This window comes from Heterocephalus glaber, unplaced genomic scaffold, assembly GCF_053883595.1.
Source record: "Heterocephalus glaber isolate CG9 unplaced genomic scaffold, H.glaber_assembly_v1.0 deba00001600, whole genome shotgun sequence".
In the NCBI taxonomy this organism is placed as follows: Eukaryota; Metazoa; Chordata; class Mammalia; order Rodentia; family Bathyergidae; genus Heterocephalus; species Heterocephalus glaber.
The window spans coordinates 23,626,492-23,644,624 of NW_028258372.1; the positions used below are offsets into that span (position 1 = coordinate 23,626,492).

Consider the following 18,133-nt stretch of genomic DNA (forward strand, 5'->3'; position numbering starts at 1 on the left):
TTTTCATTGTCTATTGGTACATTTTAGGCATACCATTCAGTTACATTCCTCATTGGGATCTTGTACCTTTACATGATGTATCTTGATTCTTGTTTTTTCCCCATTCCCCTGCCCTCCCTTCACGCCCTCCATCCCTCCCTATTTACAAAGACTTTGTTTCCATTTTTTCCTTTTCTCATATTTTTTCTTTTCCCTTCTTTCCTCTCCCCTACCCCTCCCACTTCCCCTACTCCTTTAGACCTTTTCTTCCTATTTCACATTATCAGTCATACAATTTGAACCTTATTTATATGTGTGGGGATTTTTTAAAGAAATGGTTTTAGTTTAATCATATAATAGCAGATTCTTTTGTCAGTCTGACTATATTTATAATGAAATAACACTATACAGTATTACCATTTGGTTTTACCATATTTATCAAAGTTAGATGTGGTGTTAATTTGTTTGATTGTAATAACCAATACTTTACTTATCTGTTGATTTAATCAACGTATTTAATTTTCTTCAGTAAGACTACAACTGAGATTTTCAGTCTGTATTTTAAACCTGTGAATGTTTATTTCTTCAATAAATACTGAGCATCTAATCTATCACATATGGTCGTAGGACGTTTCCGTATTCACTTTTCTGATATCATTCTTAGATCAAATCCTGAAACCATGTTAAAACATAGGTTGGCATATAATAAAGATACGAAGCAACACTGAATATCATAATACTAATCATAAATGTTGCAGTTTGTTTTGGTGATTGTGCTTCTTTGATGACATTTTGTTTTATGTTGGGATTCTTGCATTAGTTCTACGTGATATTTATTCTCATCGCCAAGACTAGCATATTAAAAATGTATAATTTACTTCTTTGGGTTTTGTAGGTAGAAGATACAGGAAGATACACATGTCTGGCATCCAGTCCTGCTGGAGATGATGATAAGGAATATTTAGTGAGAGTTCATGGTAAATTTGTGAAAAAGTTCTATGTTCTATCATACAGACACCTAATAAGCCATAATTTGTGGAACCTGGGACAACTCCATCCATAGCACATGATAAAATATCTTTGTAGATTCAAAATTTATATTTTGCACATCTCATTCTCATATTTAATTGTGTGAGGGCTCTTTGGGACTAGATTCAGTGGGGGGTTTTTTCAGCTATTTGTTGTTTGTGCATAACATAGTCATTCATTTTAAAATAAAATATAAATGATAATGAAGAAAATAAAAATAACACATAATCTTACCACACAAGGATACGATGTTTTTGTAAGCAAATGTCTCATTCCAAATCGTGACCACGGCAGGGTGCCGTGACACACACCTATAGTCCCAGCTGCTTGGAAGGGGCTGAGGCAGGAGGCCTGCTTGGGCCCAGAAGTTCGGGGCCAGCCTGAGCAACATAGAAAAACACTGTCTGTTAAAAAGAAAAAAAGGGATCGCATCGAATAGTAATTAAGTTTCTTTTTTTCTCACTTAATGGTGTGGTGAAGATGATTTTATCCATTTTAGTGATTGCATAGTGTCCTGATTAATTCCCTATTTTGGGTACTTAGTTTATAGATTTTCACCACTATTGACAATACTTAGCTTATTCCTTTTATCTGAAGAAGTTTCTGTGAGCGTACTTTCTTGTTGATACACACATGGACTTTTAATAATTTTGAAACATAGCCTGAATTACAGAACCTTCTAGAAAATTTGTGTCAATAAGGTTTTCTCCCAACACTACTATTACACAGAAATTGGATTTACTCTTAATGGGGACGATTTTTTGAGAACTAAACAGAAGGTCTTTATTTCATTTTGATAGCCTAAATGACCAGACATTGCAAACTGTCAAGGATTTAAGTCCCCCCTCCCGCCTGCACACATAAATTACATTTGCCATTAATTAGTAAATTCTATATATAAAAGTAACATATAAATGTATTTCTGTAATCAAGGAAAGTATATACATTTCTATAAATTGTGATGGGAAGTTCCTGATTTGCTAATTTTAAATCTAATGTTCAGAGGAAATTACTACCAAGTGTAAAACCAGGCCAAGGGACTCGGCATGTCCATTTCTTTGCCTGTCAAGTGGTGATAATAATGTGATTATGTGATTTGTACTGTCATTCATGTGATTTTTGGAATGATTTTATTAATCTATCTGAAAGTACTAAATAAAGTTTTTTAAATTTCCAGTTTATTAGCTAATTATGGTGGTGCATGCCTTTAATCCTGGTACTTTGAAAAGCTGAGACAGGAAGACAGAAAATTGGAGCCCAGCCTGGGCAATTTAGCAACTTAGCCAGACCCTGTCTCAAAATAAAAAATAAAAGGAATGTAGCTCAGTCCAAAGGCCCTGGGTCCTGTCCTTAATAACACACACACACACACACACACACACATACACACACACACACACACATAAATTCACATTGTTAATTACACTATAAATTAAATGAGTCCTATTTTAAGTGTATGCTTATTTCATGGACCAAAATTAAGAACTAACATTTGTTGAATACCAGTAGATTAGATCATATTGTAGCCCTTTTATTGAAAGCCTTTGATATTTTGTTTTCATACCTAGTGCCCCCTAATATTGCTGGGACTGATGAGCCCCAGGATGTCACTGTGTTACAGAACAGACAGGTGACATTGGAATGCAAATCAGATGCAGTACCCCCACCTGTGATTATGTGGCTCAGAAATGGAGATCGGTTACAGGTAAATCTTTTGTTAAACTCTGCAGATTAATTTTTGATGCAAAAAGTTGTGGAGCTACCAGTTATTCAGCATTGCAGAAGCAGCCACAGGGTCTTTAATCAGCTGTCTTCCTCCATCAGCTTTTGCTTAGTAGTTGGTTATGGGTCAAAGACAGATATTTAGATTCATGACACTGGAGTTGTATCTCCTGGAGCCCATGGATTAAAGTCCAATTTGAAACTCTCAGGCATCTCTTTACCTGAGAGTGAAGACAAACTACCAGCATCTCAAAAGAGCTGTTCTGATCTGGAAGGGCTCTAGAACCAATCTGTTACTGAATTCCCCTGGTCAAAACCTCTGTAAAACCTTTAGATACCACATGACTAGGACTGGAATCCCTGAAGAGCGCAGTAATTGACTATCTAAAGCTTTCCATGATCCAATGATGCCTATCAGCTGTCAGGGTGTCACAGCACAGAATACTTAGTAGCCATTTAGGGCTGGCTGAAAGCTGTGATTTTCAATGCTCTATCTGATCACATCTAGTGGTTGCTTATTCTTGCTTCTAACAGTTAATTTAAAAATGAGATTATGTGCCTTACCACCTAATGCATGAAGACTTTCACTCCCAAACAGCACAAATACCAAACATGTAGAACTTGGGTTCAGAGAGTTACTTACCTGCTACATCATTATACGTATCACTTAACCCTCCCATGGTTCCATTTCTCTGTTTATTATATGTCCTGCTATAATATCAGACATTATGATTTCTACTGAGAACCCTATTGACTTTAAAGAAATTCATTGAATCTGAATCTGAAAAGATAGAGAGGTAAATCAAAGATTACCAGATACTACTGATAAACTGTGTGTTAGCAGGACACACAGCCTTTTACGTAATTAGAGAGGAAAAGGTCGTAACTCAGGCTGAAGGATAAAGAATGGCCCAGGGAAGCATCTTAGAAAGGGAGAGTTCAAGGGCTTGGGATGTAGTGGTAGAGGGCTGGCTCAGCATATAGTAGCCCTTGGGTTTGATTCCCCAGCACTGCAAATTTTTGAAAAGAATGAAGGAGTATAGTTTTAAAGACAATCTATGTACTGAATGAGAAAGAAGAAAGGGATTCTAGCCATAGGTCATGGCATTACAAAGCCATTACAAGAAAAAAAAATGCTATGTTCCAGGAACTGCAGATTGCTTGGTATGGCTGCAGTAGATGTTGATTAAAATCATTTGATGGTTTCTCATAGTTTCCAGAATGCTGGTTAAACCATCCAGCTCAGCTCACCAGACCCTTCATGTGCTGACTTTTCCTCTGTAGTCTCATCTTCCATGTGTCACTCTAGATCATTCTGATGATGCCAATCTGCAGATAGAAACATCTTCCAGCATGTTACTCTATCATTAAGAGTTAAGAAAAGAACTCAATGAGTGTTATGATGGAGAGGTCAAGGCTGATTCAGATAGAACTAAGTGATGGCAGCCCTGGGAAAGGAGGAATTCACCAGTGATGCAAAAAACATGAGTACAGGTTTAGATTTTTCTGAGTCTGAATTATTGATATATTATCCAAAGAGATTCCAGATATCACTAAAATGTGAGTTCATATTTCATCAAAAATAATCTTTGAATTGGTAGTCCATATTCCCTTGGAAGAAAAGATGTTTGGTGTTATACTCCTCTTGGTATAATCTGTTGTTAAAGTCCTAAGTTTGAATGAGATTGACTAGAAAGTTTAGAATGGGAGAAGACCAATAAAATGAAAATAAAGTCTTAGACAATACTGACAATTACAAGATGAGCAAAGGAACATGAATGGAACTGAGAAGACTCAAGGAGCTAGGGTTAAAAGCAGGAAACATTGGTGTATTGAAAACCAAGGGAAGAAAAAGAACAGCCCATAAGGTAGAAATTAAGTTGTATCCATTGGCTTTGGCAAACACAGAGATGATTAAAGATCTGAACAGTGGTTCTTTGATAGACTGAACAAAACATAAGGTATAGTTATTTGAAGAATTAATGGAAATAAAAACAAGTGTAGACTATTCGTTAGAGATTTGTGTATAAAGGAAACTGAAGTTATAGGAGAGAGAAAGATAAGTAGGATAAGATGTGTTTGATAGATAATAAGACCTACATTGCAGGTGATGAGAATAGCCTTGGCCAGAAGGGTCAATACTTTCCATGGAGATGGAGAAATAGAAAGTTTGTGTTTGTGCCCAGCGTGGGAAGAGGAGAAAATTGGAGGCAGAGGACTTTGATTTTCTCAGTGCAAGAGGAAGCAGGGTCTAGAGAACAAAGTTATATCTGAGGAAAGAATTTGGAGGAAAGATGTGGAAGAATCACTGTCAGCAAATGAAGGAAAAATCAGAGAAAATTGTAATGAGAGTTATGTTAGTAAATGTAATATATTCATGGAAGAAAGACAAGAATCGCTCATGGGGCTGGGATGTAGTGTAGTGGAAGAATGTGTACTTGGCATGTTGTGAGGTCTAGGTTCAATCCACAGCACCCCAAAAAAAAATCACTAAAAATTTTCATTAGCTTAAAACCCTGCTTTAACCATATAAAAGTTTAAAATTTATTACGTTTCACAAAACATTCCATATATGTTTAGGAAATCACTTATTCTCATCAGAGGTAACATGATTTTATCTAATCTCAGTAACAGTGAAAGGCCTAGAGAAAATAAATGGACCTGAATGGCATATTTTAGCAATTGTGTGAACACAGACTTAGTAAGGAAATCTTACTGTGTTCTTTCTGAAGTGATTCCATCACAGGCACAACCAGAAAAGAGTCCTGGATGCTACCTGGCATCATTTAGTGATTACTAACATTATACACTATAATTTATGTTAAAATTGTCTTTGCATCTATCTCCCCAGTTAGACCTAATAGCAGAGATTAGGTTTCACTGTTGCCATATTTTTATAATTCTTAGTCCCATGCCTGGAAACAAAAAAAAAAAAAAGCTTCACAAAATTTGTCAACTAAAATAGTTTATTTGCTGGTTTTCAGAATGTTATACAATAGCATTTTCCTCTGAGTTAACCAAAGTTAACTTCTTGGCAAGGAAGTTACCAGATGTTACTGACCAAACTCAAACTCAAACCAATTGAAATGAAAAAGAAGGCAATTCAATTTATAGACTACAGTAATTAGTGACTTTAGGCTTTAGTCCTTACTAGATACAGAGGCTTTGATTACATAATGAAGCATATGTGTGCTTTATTGCCTTTATTGCCCATGTCTTCAGGGCAGAATGCCCCCACATGACAAGACTGCCACTAGGCAAATGTCTACTGTAAAGAGCACACGCCTGATTCCCCAACACCAACAGCAGAGGTCCTGAGCAAGGTTCTGAAAGGCTTGATTTGAATCACCTGTTCATCCAGGAATGGTTTTCATCATGGGAGTCGCTGCTGTGCCCTTAACCACACTCACTGAAATAGTTCCAGGGATTTTTGATACTGCAAGAGATAGGGCAGAGCAAACTGAGCACACTGACAGCAACTCCACAGTTCACTCGAGTTACCCATGATGCTAGAATACAGTATTATAGTCTCTTTTTCTGACATTTGTCATTTTAATGATAAATTTTACTTGCTGAATCTAGGCAACGCCTCGAGTGCGAATCCTATCTGCAGGAAGATATTTACAAATCAACAATGCAGATCTAGGTGACAGGGCAAATTATACCTGTGTTGCCAGCAATGTTGCAGGAAAGACAACGAGAGAATTTGTCCTCACTGTAAATGGTAAGAAAAATCATTCATTGTTTCACAACTTAAAAATCTAACCTCTGACATTCAAAGAGATGATCTTTTTTCTTTCATGATCATATGAAATGAGTCCTGTGGCTATGTTATTTGAAGAAGAAAATATGTAGTATTTGTATTAAGAGTATATTGCAAACTAATTCAATTTCAAAAACACATAATTATAGGTACATTATTCCATCTTGGACCACAATATATATGTCCATTAGTTATTTAGCACATCCAGATGTTTTTCATCACTCAGGTCAGAGCCACTGAGGAAATCAATTACACTAAGCCTCCGGGTGACAATTCGCCTATCATTTAGTTTATCTTCATTGGTGGTCACTTGAGAGTATACTGTATATTTGCATAGTACTGTAATTTTCTTAAATACTACCATAATAGTGTAATTTTCCCAAATATATCTAAATACCAAAACTTGCCAAAATCCAGGAAGATGATTTAGACTTTTCCTAACAATCCCTTTGGACACGTAATATATGAAATTTTTCAGGATATCGAGTGACCTACACAACTAATACCTCTAATACTAAAATTAAAATTCAGACTTTCTATTCCCACATGAGCTCAATGATTAATAAAATACATGTTCTGTGACTTGCATGATTAAACACAGATGTGCTTTTCATTAAAACAGCCCACTCTCTGTTCTCTATTTAAAGTGAGGTTGATCCAGTGTTAACATTCTCTGGCCATCATTTGGCCAAAGAGAAATAAGAAATATCATCTTTAATTTGCATCAGATGAGAGCTGATTTTTATTCAGGCCTCTCTCACAGATGGCCAGCTTTCATGCAGCATATCAGGATTTTAAAAATCCTCCTTCCTGTCTGCTCTTTATTTTTAAATACAGAATGTCTTCAGTAAGATTTCAGAAGTGAAACCCCTATTTATATTAACCTAGATTAATGTAGACAAAGCTATATATTTGACTGAACCCTCACCTTGAATAACATCTTCAGGCTCTTTGGGCTCTGTTATTCGGTATGGCTGACTTTTTTGATGTGTATCTCTCATTCAGTTCCTCCAAATATAAAGGGTGGTCCTCAGAGCCTTGTCATTCTCATGAATAAGTCGATCATACTGGAATGCCTTGCTGAAGGTGTGCCAACCCCAAGGATAACTTGGAGAAAGGATGGAGCTGTTCTAGCTGGGAATCATGCAAGGTAACACTTCTATTAGTATAGAAATATAAATCTTTTTTCCAGAATGTTATTTTGGTCTTGTTATACTCAGAATTAGCCTTTTCATCATGATGTGAGAATCAAAATTTGTATTGTAAAAGCATAATTCCTAAGGCTTTTGTCTACCTAATGATTACAATCCATTCATAATTACAAACCCTAGCTAGGTGTAGTTTCACATGCCTGTAATCCCAGCACTCTGAGAGGCCACTCTGAGGAATCACAAGTTCAAGCCTAGCCTGAGCAACTTGGTTAGATAGTTAGATCTTGTTTCAAAATTTAAAAAGAAAAAAAAAAAAGGAGGGATGTAGCTCAGTGTGAATGCCCTGGGTTCCATTTCTAGTACCTTGCCCAACCCCTCCCAAAAAGTCACAATCTCCTCTTCTATGTACTTTTACATTTTATCCTTTTCTTTCTCCAAGGATATTGTGAATATTGTAAATATGTGTCCTCTGACCCTGAATCACATGAATTCACTTGTGATCTTTCTTGTAGACACATCATCTTGGAGAACGGATTCCTTCATATTCGATCAGTACGTGTTGCTGACAGTGGGCGGTATTTGTGCATGGCTACCAGTGCTGCTGGGACCGACCGTAGGCGGATAGACGTGCAGGTCCATGGTAAATATACCCTTACAAACAACACCCAGATTGGGCCAGAGGCTCTTTGGTACTTTAAACTAGTGAGCTCATGAAGACCTTATCATTAAAGGCTATTTAAGCATATGAGATTGTATTATGAATAATTAGCAGCCATGTTTTCTCATCACTGTGGTTAATATCACAGTGCAATTTAAACTTACAGAGCCTTGTTGTCATCATAACTATGAAGCAAGTGACCAGTGACTAATTTCAGTTCTACATAAATATTTCAAATGACATATTGTGTGCTGAATGTGTTTCTCTCTTACTTGGTGATGTTGTTTTAGTACCTCCATCTATTGTTCCGGGTCCTACCAACATAACTGTAACAGTAAATGTTCAGACTACTCTGGCTTGTGAGGCTTCTGGAGTACCAAAACCATCAATCAGTTGGAGAAAAAATGGGCATCTTCTTAATGTAGACCAAAACCAGAATTCATACCGGTGAGGATAATTTATTTTTAAATATATTCTGATTTCTATTGACACAGTGTAATTGTACATATTTATGAGGTCCAGTGTGACATTTCGAAACCTGCATTCAATATGTTCTGTTCAGATCAGGGGTGATTTGCATATCTGTTACCTTTAATAGATATCATTTATTTTGCTGGAAACATTTAAAATCCCCTCTAGTAACTATTTTTACATGACTAATTGTTATCAACCCTTTCCTCCTATCTAACTGCATTTCTAGATACACTAACTATCCTCTGTCTTCCCTTCTCTCACACCCTTTCCAGATTCTGGTAATCACTAGACTATTCTCTTAATTCCATGAAATACACTTTTTAACTTTCACATATAAGTAAGAATATGCAGAATGTATCTTTCCAGGTCTAACTTATTTCACTTAACATAATGAAGAAAAAATAATATAATTGAAAAATCCCACCAACCATTTAGAAGCTTTTTTTTAAAAAACCTACATTTAAATTATATCAGCAGGGGCAGCAAATAAAGTACGAAGAATTCGCTTGTATGTACAGAATGTGTTTTGCTTAATATGGAATTCGTTTTACAACCTAAAGTCTTTTTCTGAATTACAAGTACAATTTTTCTATAGACAAGCCCTGTAGATGACTGTCAGTGAGGTCTATAGAATTGAACTTCTATCCTGCTTTATTTGTTGAACACCTTTTGGAATTTAATAAAGACAAAGGATAAAAGGATCATTTGTTTGAAAAAACCAAAATATTCTGTAAAAATAAAACTTTAGTTATAGAATAAAAGTCAAATTTTCTTTTTTCTTTTCTTTTTTTGCACTCCTCTAGCTGTATTGCCATAGCTCACAAATGGAAAACTGTAATTTTTAAAAACTAAACTTAAAATCACTAAGAATTTCTCATCATTTATTATATATCAGTTGAGCTAATTGATAGTTTTCCTGTGAAAAGATCTGTCATAATACTAAAAACTGCTCTCATATATCTGCTTTGAAAAAACTAATTCTGATATACAAGGAAATAGGAAGGCTTCCATTGAAATTCTATCATCTCTCTCTTTGCCCTTTTAATTTTTGGCATTGGGAATTCAGTGACTTAAAAGTATACATTATATAAAAAATATATGATAAAGCAATTGAATGTTTCCAATCAACTAAATCATTTCTATTCTGTCAGAGCAGTTTGAAGAACATATGTATACTTTAATTAAGATTTACTTTAAATCAGGTATGTTTTTTACTAAACCTCATAAACATTTGAAGTGATTCAGATTGTTTTAGCTTTGAATTAGAGATTAAAGATTATTGATATAGATAAATATATCAATATCCATACTATGTGTATATGTACACATAGATGTATATACTATATGGATGTACACACTGTGTATATCCTGTACATACTACGCTTCTCCAAGGAAGGCATCATATGTGAGGAGACATGTGAAGTAGAGAAAGGAGAACAGACTACAGTTAGCCATTGTTAAAAATAATCAAATTCCAACCTGCAAAATTACTGTGAATTTTAGGAATAATTTATCAGAAACATTCCAGACAGAGCCAGAAATTCAAAAGGTAATAGCTATCATCAGTGTACCATTACACTATATTCTCCTAGGAGAGCAAATTTGATCATAATAAAAGCATTCAGAAAATGTGAGATTCCCTCTTTAGGCAATCTTTCCAGCTAACTGCTTCTCATAAATATCAAACTTAAAACCCTTTGCCATAGAAATGTAAATCTTGACACACAAAGTTTGTGTCAGTTGAATGATACTCATTTCAACATGAAGGGCTTTCATTTATCTCAATGAACAACATGGTACTATGATGAACTAATTGGATAAATATATAGAAACTGACATGTAGAATCTCATGCTTTGAAATCTCTCTTCTAGGCTCCTTTCTTCAGGTTCACTGGTAATTATTTCCCCTTCTGTGGATGACACTGCAACCTATGAGTGCAGTGTAACAAACGCGGCTGGAAAAGATAAGAGGACCATGGATCTCACTGTCCAAGGTAGAACTAGCTTAGCAAGTGGATAGAAAGTTACTATAATGTTATCACTTCATCATTCCATTACTTGACAAGAGGGCTTCCTTTTCTATGTTTCTAGCATTCACTTTCAGAGCAGAATGAGGAAGATGTATGAAAAGACTTTGGACACATGTAAGTGTTGGAAATGTGTAGTCTCATTTTTTGTTGTTTTTGTTTTAGTTCCACCCACCATAGCTGATGAGCCTACAGACTTTCTAGTAACCAAACAAGCCCCATCAGTAATTACTTGCACGGCTTCAGGAGTTCCATTTCCCTCAATTCACTGGACCAAAAATGGCATAAGATTACTTCCAAGAGGAGATGGGTACCGAATTTTGTCCTCTGGTAAGAAAATTACAGAGATTTTATATCCATTAATTGGAGTAGTTATTAAAGAGTGGAGTAGTTATTAAAGAGTAGTTATTTTGTTGTACCAAAATAAAAGAATGAAATATTCATTCTTGTACTCATAAATGTAAACATCTGGGAAAAATGCGTCTAGAGTAGGAAGAGGAACCTAGATGGAGGTAGGGGAAAGGTAGGGAATGAAAAAAAGAGAGAAGAAAAAGAATTAAAAAGTATTATGTACATGTACCAACTCCCTGAGATAAATGCAAATAGTATTATGTACTGCAAACATGTACTAATTAAGATAAATTAATAAAGAAATCTAAAAATAAAATAACAAGTAATGTCTAAAATTGATCTGAATATAATAAGCATAATTATTGGTGTGCATATTTAATAAACAAAAGGTTTAGCAAATTCTCTCCTTACCTGTGAGTGAATCACATTTTTTTCATTGGCCAAATGAAATGTTTATTTAGAAACATTAAATTCCTAAGATAGGCTATATACTCTACCTAATTTCTGAGATAATAAAACTAAGACAGGGTTCCTGCTTTCAAAATATTTATTGTTCAGGGGGAAAGACTAGATATTATACAAAATAATTGACAATTTTTGACAGTGCTAATAGCCATCATCTATACAATTTATAGGACTGAGAAGAAAAAAAAATTACCAAAATGAAAATGAGATTCATACTTATGTTTCTGAAAAGTTACCCTGCACTATGAAGGTACACTAGAGATAAATTATAGTAGCAGCTAGTATCCTGAGACTAATATCCTGAGAGAAGTTGTATATTTCTTTAATAGAAGGAAAATAATGGAAGATTTGTTCTCAGGATGCAACTTTGGTTTTAAGGCAAAATACTGTGGCCATCTCAGAAACTTATGTAGATTGGCAGTGGTTCAAATCATAAAATAAACCAACTACCCTTCAGGATAATCACAAAATACTGTGCCAAGAAAACAATTTAGAACTTTCTCAAAATTATCATAAACACAGCAACTCCATTCCTAGTATCTATTGAAAAGATTTGAAAACATGGCTACATACAGACTTGTATGCAGTCTTCATACAGTACCATTCACAATAGCCAAAAAGTAAAACATCTCAAATGTCTGTCAACTGGTGAATGAATAAACAAAATGTATGTCCACAAAATGAAATTCTGTTTGGCAGGGGAAAGGAACAAAATATTGATACATGCTACAACAGATGAGCCTCAAAAGCATTATGTTCACAGTGAAAGAAATCAGATACCACAGATCACATAGTGATGATTCCACTTATATGACATCTTCAGAAAGGCAAAACTTTAAAGACAAAAAGTAGATTAGTGAGGGCCTAAGGCTGAGGTTGGAGCTTCAGACTGACTATAAATGAACACCAGCTTCTTTGGAGGAGCATGAAAATGTTTTAAATTAGATTGTGGTAATAGTTACACAACTGTAAAAATCATTGAATTGTACATTTAAATGGGTCACTTACAGGATGTAAATTATGTCTCAATAAACCTGTTAATCATTTTCTTAAAAACTGTGCTAGGCACTCTGTGATACAACTATGGATATAAGTCCAAGACCACGATGCTTAGTGCAGAGAACACGGTTTGAGAGACATCATTTGTTGAACTAAAAATAGATGCACTATACATTAAAACTTTTTCCTATTTAGGAGCAATTGAAATATCTGCCACCCAATTAAACCATGCAGGAAGATATACTTGTGTTGCTAGGAATGCAGCTGGTTCTGCTCACAGACATGTGACCCTTTATGTCCAAGGTATGGAAGGTTATTTACTCATTAAAAACTTGCTGGGTGGGCTGGGGGAATAGCTCAGTGACAGAGCTCTTGCCTGGCATGTACAAAGCATTGGGTTTGATCCCCATCACCACACAGGGTGGTAAAAATGCTGGGTTGGAGTGTTTGTTGTTTGGGTTCTTAAAAGCCATGTTTATTCTGAAAAGATAGTACTATCTATAGATATAAACCATAGAACCATAGTAATATAATGGGATATGAAAGTCTGGAAGATATTTTTCAAGAGACTAAAAAAGACAGAGATGGCAAACCATACAAAACAACCCCAGAATTATACTTCTTCTTGGATTTTTATTATCTGTTTCTACTGGTCTTCCAATGGAGTTCTTCTAATGCAAACACTATCATAGCAAGACAAAGAATGTAATATGGCCAATGTCAACTCTTCTCTTGGACAATCAAATAACCAACACTTTGGAAATAATACGTCTGGGCATAGCTAAACTCATCACTATTGTAGCCATCTACACCACTGACAAGTGCTTGTTCCTTTGTTTGATTGGTTTCACAGAGCCTCCAGTCATTCAGCCCCAGCCAAGTGAACTAGAAGTCATTCTAAACAATTCTGTTTTATTACCATGTGAAGCAACAGGGACACCGAGTCCTTTCATTTCTTGGCAAAAAGAAGGCATCAATGTCATCACTTCAGGTACCTACCACTTTCTCTCAGGAAAATCATGGCATACTCAGTGCTTTACTGTTCAGAAGGCAGAATGATTTTTTAAACAAAAAGTAAAAATTCTTTTGACTCTGCTTTTATAACGGTGATACAGGCAAAAGCCATGCAGCTCTTCCTAGTGGCAGCTTGCAGATCTCCAGAGCTGTCCGCGAGGATGCTGGCACTTACATGTGTGTGGCTCAGAACTCAGCTGGCACCGCCTTGGGCAAAATCAAGCTAACTATCCAAGGTACCTAAATAATTTATCTCTCTGCTAAGATGTGTGTACCAGTGTATACTAAATATTCTCATATCTAAAATGATTATGCTGTCTTTCACTTACAGTTTTCAACATTATTTGTTTTTCTACTACTACCTTATGAAGAGTACAGTTAACATGCTTTAATTTTCTCACATCATTTGTGTAAGGAAACTGAAGTGTCCCTCATACTTTTAACTTCTCTGAAACTGCTTGATACCATAGTCGCTTCCTTAACTATGGTTTTGTTTTCTAAGCTGTGGGTCTGATCTGGAGAATGGATGATAGTGCCATGAGGGTGTGCAAGAACTGATTTTAGAGGAAGGAAATGATGGTTTATGTTTAATCATGTGAAATGTAGGAAACTATTGGAAATCCTAGTAGAGGTGTCAAGTAGAAGGTTCAATGTGTATTGAAGCCTGTGGGAGATGTGTAGTATAGGATAATTAGTGTTAAATCCAGGATACTGGAAGAGATTATCTAGGAAAAGTGGACGTGGACAGAAAAGGTTTCTGAGGACAAGGTTCTGGGACAGTACATTGTTTGGCGGTGTGATAAAGGAGAAGACAAGGAAAAGAGTGCAGTACAGAGGACAGAAATGTCAGAAAGAAGACTAGATGGAGGTTAGGAGATAACAGTGTTTCAATTCTGTTGACTACAGTTGAGTTAAGTAAGATTAAGACCTAAAAAGTGTTCGTTGGTTTCACCAGTACAGAGGTAATAGAAAAGAATGGTTTCAGATTTGAGTTTTTTCTTCATTAAAAGGTTCAAAGTATTGTTATAAAAGCAATTATAAAAGAGATGAAAAGTTAAACAATGAAAGATAACGTAAGCATTCCAAAAGCAATAATTGCATGCTCTAGGAGCACGAAAAAATCTGTATAGACTTTCTCCTTGCACATGCAGCATGTAATGGTAACCATAAATTCAACCAAATAGTTTAATTTTGATTGTTATAAAAAATCTTCCCATGGGTATTCATATTCTCTATGTCTTTTTTTTTTTGAGATACTGAGAATAAAACCCAGAGCCTTGTGCATGATAACCAAATATCCTAAAATACCCAACACCTACAACTTAACAGAATAAGACATTTATTTTGGCTCCTGGCTTTTAGAGGAGTCAGCCCACAGTTGGCTGGCTCCAAGGCAGGAAAGGCATAGTGGGAAGGCCTGGAGGACGAAAGCTGCTCGAGTCATGGCAGCCAGGAAGCAGGGAGCAAAGGGAGGGACATATTCCCTTCCAAGTCACCACTCCCAACCCAGCTCTCCTGACCAGAGCCCCCTCCTGACAGCACATTCAGCCCTGAACTCCAGTGGATTAATCTCTAACAGCAAGCACTTTACCACTGAGCTACATTAGCAGACCTAATGTGTCTTTTTAGGGTGAATGCTTTAAGACTTGGTAGAATGTCCAGCCCAATGCCTAGGTGATGATCAGCCTATTTTTATCACTTGGAAAAGAAATTCTTATAATTTTCTTTTCTTAGGTTTCTGAAGCGAAAAAACTTTTTACTTATATGATTATTTCCATCATCTATCCATTTAGTCACTTATTCATTCATTGGAATAATGCTTTGCGAAATATTACCACTGAGTATGTGATATGATGCTAAGTCCAGTAGGGAGTGCATTAGTAGGAGTATCTTTGAGCAGCAGAACATTTTCCAAAGCACCATGCTGCCTATAATGATCACATGACTCATATATGTGAATTGATACACCCTAAATATTCTAGACATGCAAACTTTCATAAATATATATTTATCTCATTATTTAAAATTGGTTATTAATTACCTTTATTTGTTCATTTATAGAGATTAATTTTCTAAAATACACTCAATATTTTAATTTTAATGTTCCAAACAAACTATAGAATCCTTCATTGATGATGTGGTAAGCTCAGGATTTTGTTTCTTATTGATGTTACTGCATTTTGCTAGAGTAGTGCTGTAGTGTGTAATTTTTACACTTGTGCCTTTAAAATGAGGTTTAAACTTTCTTTTAGTCCCTCCAGTCATCAGCACTCATTCAAAGGAATACGTCATTGCTGTGGATAAGCCAATTATGTTACCATGTGAGACAGAGGGCCTTCCACCCCCGGACATTACATGGCATAAAGATGGGCATGTGATTATGGAATCCATCCGGCAGCACATCCTCAACTCTGGAGCTCTCCAGATAGCATTTGCTCAGCCTGATGACACCGGCCAGTACACATGCATGGCAACTAATGTGGCAGGATCCAGCAGCATAAGCACCAAGCTCATAGTCCACAGTAAGTTACTTCATAGTAGTTATTTTAGTCTCCTGTGTTACCACAGCAAAGAGAAAAGGCCACCAAGAGCAAACATGATGGAAATCACATAAAATGGATAATCCAGGGCAAGGGGTGTAGCTCAGTGATAGAGCACTTGCCTAGCATGACCTGGCCATGGGTTCAATTCCCAGTTCCAAAAAATCCAGTAATCCAGTGTGTGTGTGTGTGTGTGTGTGTGTGTGTGTGTGTGTGTGTGTGTGTGTGTGTGTGTGTGGTATAGGTGCATTTGCCCTTCAGAACTATTTTCGTAGCCTGTGTTTACTTCGGTGTGCATATACGAATGTATAAGAAAATTATATTAATGTTGCCAGGAAAATTACTATGTTACCAATAACCCCCTCATATTGTGATTATTGGGATCTGTCCTCAGTTTATGAGAATTCATCTTGTGTTTCTGTGACTCTTCTGCCTTACTTCTTGAAGTTTCAAGTCATTTTGGCTCGAAACTAATCACCATGCATCCTATATTAAAAATACAGTTTGAACCTAATTGGAACTGAAGATCTATCTAGTTGTTTCGTTACTTTAACATAGAAAACTATCAGTATTTTTCATAACAGAAAAATATCTGTTTTTTCCTTTATATTAAAACAACTAGCAGGGCTGGAGATTTAACTCAGTGGTTCTGCCACCTGCCTCACAAGTGCAACGACCCGAGTTCAATTCCCAGCACCAAAAAACAAAACAAAACAAAAAAAAACAACTAGCAAATTATCTAAAAGTTAGCATTGAAATATTTTATTGACTATTTTAAGGCTAAAGATAGGAACTCTAGTAATATCAATGAAAACTGTTTCCACTCACTGTTTTCAGGGTTACTCTTATTTTAATAAGTAGTTTCTGCTTTTTATTTTTTTCAAAAATTGATGAAATTGTTTTATTTTTCAAATGCATTTGAATGTATTACACTTTTGTAGTTATAGAAATAATTTCAAATGTAATCCTTTTTAACTGAATTGATTAATTTAGACAAAATTTAAATTTTTTTCATTAAGTTTATTGGTACATTTTAGGTATACAATACAGTTACATTCATCAGTGGGAACTTGTATCTTTACATGATGTATCTTGATTCTTATTTTCTTCCCATTCCCCTGCCTTCCCTTCAACCCCTCCCTATTTACAGAGACTTTGTTTCCATTTTTTCCTTTTCTCATGTTTTTTCTTTTCCCTTCTTTCCTTTCCCCTACCCCTCCCACTTCCCCTACCCCTTTAGACCTTTTCTTCTTATTTCACGTTATGCCATACTCTTAAGTGAAATAAATAGGACACACATGTGTAAATACCGAATAGTTTCTCTGGTGTGAGAAACTAAAAGTGTGAATAAGGATCAACATGTATAATTGATAATGCAAAATTTAAATTTTTCATTTAAGAGTTTTCCAAATATTTTTCCTTTCAGTTAATGTAACTGAACTAATCAATATAAATTATACCTTTGCCTTCAAATAATACTTTCTTTTCAAGTATTTATAGAAAATTTACAAAAATTGACCATGTAGTAACAGAGAAATTATTAATAATTCTTAAAAATACAGATCATAATTCCTGCACACAATGCAATAAAACTAGAAATTTTTAATGAATTTTACAGCCAAAACCTCAAACCCAGGCAACTTAAAAAAAATACTCTTCCAGCTAACAAATATGTCATATTATATGGTTTTACTTTTAGATTATTTATAAAATGATAAAAAGGATATTACATATAAAAATATATAATGTGTGACCAAAGCTAAAATCCACAATAAAGTCATAGACTTAAGTGTTTGTTTATTCATTTTTAAAAAGAAGCAATGGAAATAAATGTACTAAGGCTGTATTTCTGTAATCCCTAGCAAAAAAGAAATAACAACTTCAAGAAAACAAAGAAACAGGACACAGTGAAAGCACAGCATAAACTAATGAGAAATGAATTATTTGTATTATTATTTATA

At 35.3% G+C, this 18,133-nt stretch overlaps 1 protein-coding gene across 9 annotated transcripts in view; it reads left to right on the plus strand.

Moving 5' to 3' along the window:
• Hmcn1 (hemicentin 1) overlaps positions 1-18,133 on the plus strand; it is a 421,540-nt gene that overhangs the window by 345,825 nt on the left and 57,582 nt on the right. For all 9 annotated transcript variants that reach the window (XM_087194441.1, XM_087194442.1, XM_087194444.1 and 6 more), the window contains 12 exons: positions 875-956; positions 2,577-2,713; positions 6,313-6,454; positions 7,499-7,643; positions 8,157-8,284; positions 8,593-8,749; positions 10,649-10,770; positions 10,969-11,133; positions 12,814-12,921; positions 13,472-13,609; positions 13,734-13,868; positions 15,885-16,154. In XM_087194441.1, coding sequence (XP_087050567.1) covers positions 875-956; positions 2,577-2,713; positions 6,313-6,454; positions 7,499-7,643; positions 8,157-8,284; positions 8,593-8,749; positions 10,649-10,770; positions 10,969-11,133; positions 12,814-12,921; positions 13,472-13,609; positions 13,734-13,868; positions 15,885-16,154 — 1,729 coding nt within the window. The remainder of the gene's footprint in view (positions 1-874; positions 957-2,576; positions 2,714-6,312; positions 6,455-7,498; positions 7,644-8,156; positions 8,285-8,592; positions 8,750-10,648; positions 10,771-10,968; positions 11,134-12,813; positions 12,922-13,471; positions 13,610-13,733; positions 13,869-15,884; positions 16,155-18,133) is intronic.